Genomic DNA, 1,485 nt, shown 5'->3' on the forward strand with positions numbered 1-1,485 from the left:
TCCTTGGTAAAGCTTTTCATTAAGGAGAAATGGACGCTGAGACTTCCAGCAAAATGACTTTGGTTTCTGATGGCTTTTTGGTTTGACCTTCCTTGCTTCCTCTCTTAGGGGACATAATGGGTCGTGCGCTAAAGAATCTAGATAACTTATTACAGATGCCATCTGGCTGTGGAGAACAAAATATGATCGTTCTTGCGCCCAATATTTACATCCTCCAGTACCTGGAAGTCACTGGGCAGCTCACCCCAACCATCCGACAGACTGCCATTGGTTACCTTCAGAGCGGTACAGATTGCCGAATCCTACAAGTAAAGTGCATCATGTGGTGTAATGTGATTCCTGACAAGTTTATTTTTTATTTTTTTGGACTTGAACAGGATACCAAGGACAACTGAACTACAGGCACCGTGATGGTTCATACAGCACGTTTGGTACCGATGCATCCAATACATGGTGCGTTTTCATGCTGTTCTTGTATTTGTGCGTCATTGAATTGGGTTGTAATGAGACTTTTCATGGCCAGGTTGACCACCTTCGTCATGAGGTCTTTTGGCCTAGCAAGGCGTTTTATCTTCATTGATCCCAGTGTCCTCCAGAGCGCAAAGGATTGGCTGATCGGCAAACAGGGTTCAGATGGCTGTTTCATGCAGCAGGGAACGCTGTACCACAATGCCATGAAGGTGTGCATCAGGTTTCTTTAAATGTGCCGTAACTGAGACTGACCTTAATCGCTATGCTGCGTTTTAGGGTGGTGTTGGTGATAACGTGACCATGACGGGCTACGTTGTTGTGTCGCTGCTTGAACTAGGTGTCCTTGTCACGGTAAAAATATGCCTACCAGTAGTTGGACCAGCTCCTTGAAGATGACTTTCCGGTTATGAAGTCTGACATTTGCTTTGCTTTCAGGATCCCATCATCACCAATGCTCTGTCTTGCTTGAGGCCTGTCGTTGGGAACCTGGGAAACACTTACACCACGGCTCTGCTCGCCTACACCTTCAGTCTGGCTGGAGAGACCAGCACTCGAGCACAGCTTTTAAATGCCTTGGACAATGTTGCCATTTCTGAAGGTGAGATTCACTAGTCTCTTGTTTGACGTGTTCCGCTTCTTTGGTATCAACTTTCTGTCCTCGGTCTTGTCCTAAGGCACTAAGCTCCACTGGTCTCAGACTACATCTGGTGACACTCTGGCGGTGGAGATCAGCTCCTATGTGCTGCTGGCGGTTCTCTCTGTACAGCCTCTCACGACTGCTAATCTAGGCTATGCTAACCGCATTGTCAACTGGCTTGTGACCCAGCAGAATCCTTATGGAGGCTTTTCTTCCACCCAGGTGACTGACTACCGAACATTAGCACAAACATCATATCTGAGTGGAGGTTTTAATCTAGTGCTTATTTTTAGGACACGGTGGTGGCTCTTCATGCTTTGTCTCTGCTCGCCGCTGAAGTGTTCAGCCTGGAGGGCTCCAGCACTGTTACCGTACAG

The 1,485-nt window shown here is 47.3% G+C and overlaps 1 protein-coding gene across 1 annotated transcript; it reads left to right on the forward strand.

Moving 5' to 3' along the window:
* Window positions 1-86: 86 nt before the first annotated feature.
* LOC107668415 (alpha-2-macroglobulin-like protein 1) lies at window positions 87-1,479 on the forward strand (the record flags this gene model as incomplete). Its single annotated transcript, XM_016460284.1, has 7 exons — window positions 87-285; window positions 378-453; window positions 524-680; window positions 748-822; window positions 907-1,069; window positions 1,146-1,330; window positions 1,402-1,479. Coding segments are annotated over 7 exons (933 nt in total), but the record flags the coding sequence as incomplete, so codon positions are not given.
* Window positions 1,480-1,485: the final 6 nt, after the last annotated feature.

The sequence above is a fragment of the Sinocyclocheilus anshuiensis genome, unplaced genomic scaffold (genome assembly GCF_001515605.1).
Source record: "Sinocyclocheilus anshuiensis isolate Anshui unplaced genomic scaffold, SAMN03320099.WGS_v1.1 scaffold19780, whole genome shotgun sequence".
NCBI classification, from domain to species: domain Eukaryota; kingdom Metazoa; phylum Chordata; class Actinopteri; order Cypriniformes; family Cyprinidae; genus Sinocyclocheilus; species Sinocyclocheilus anshuiensis.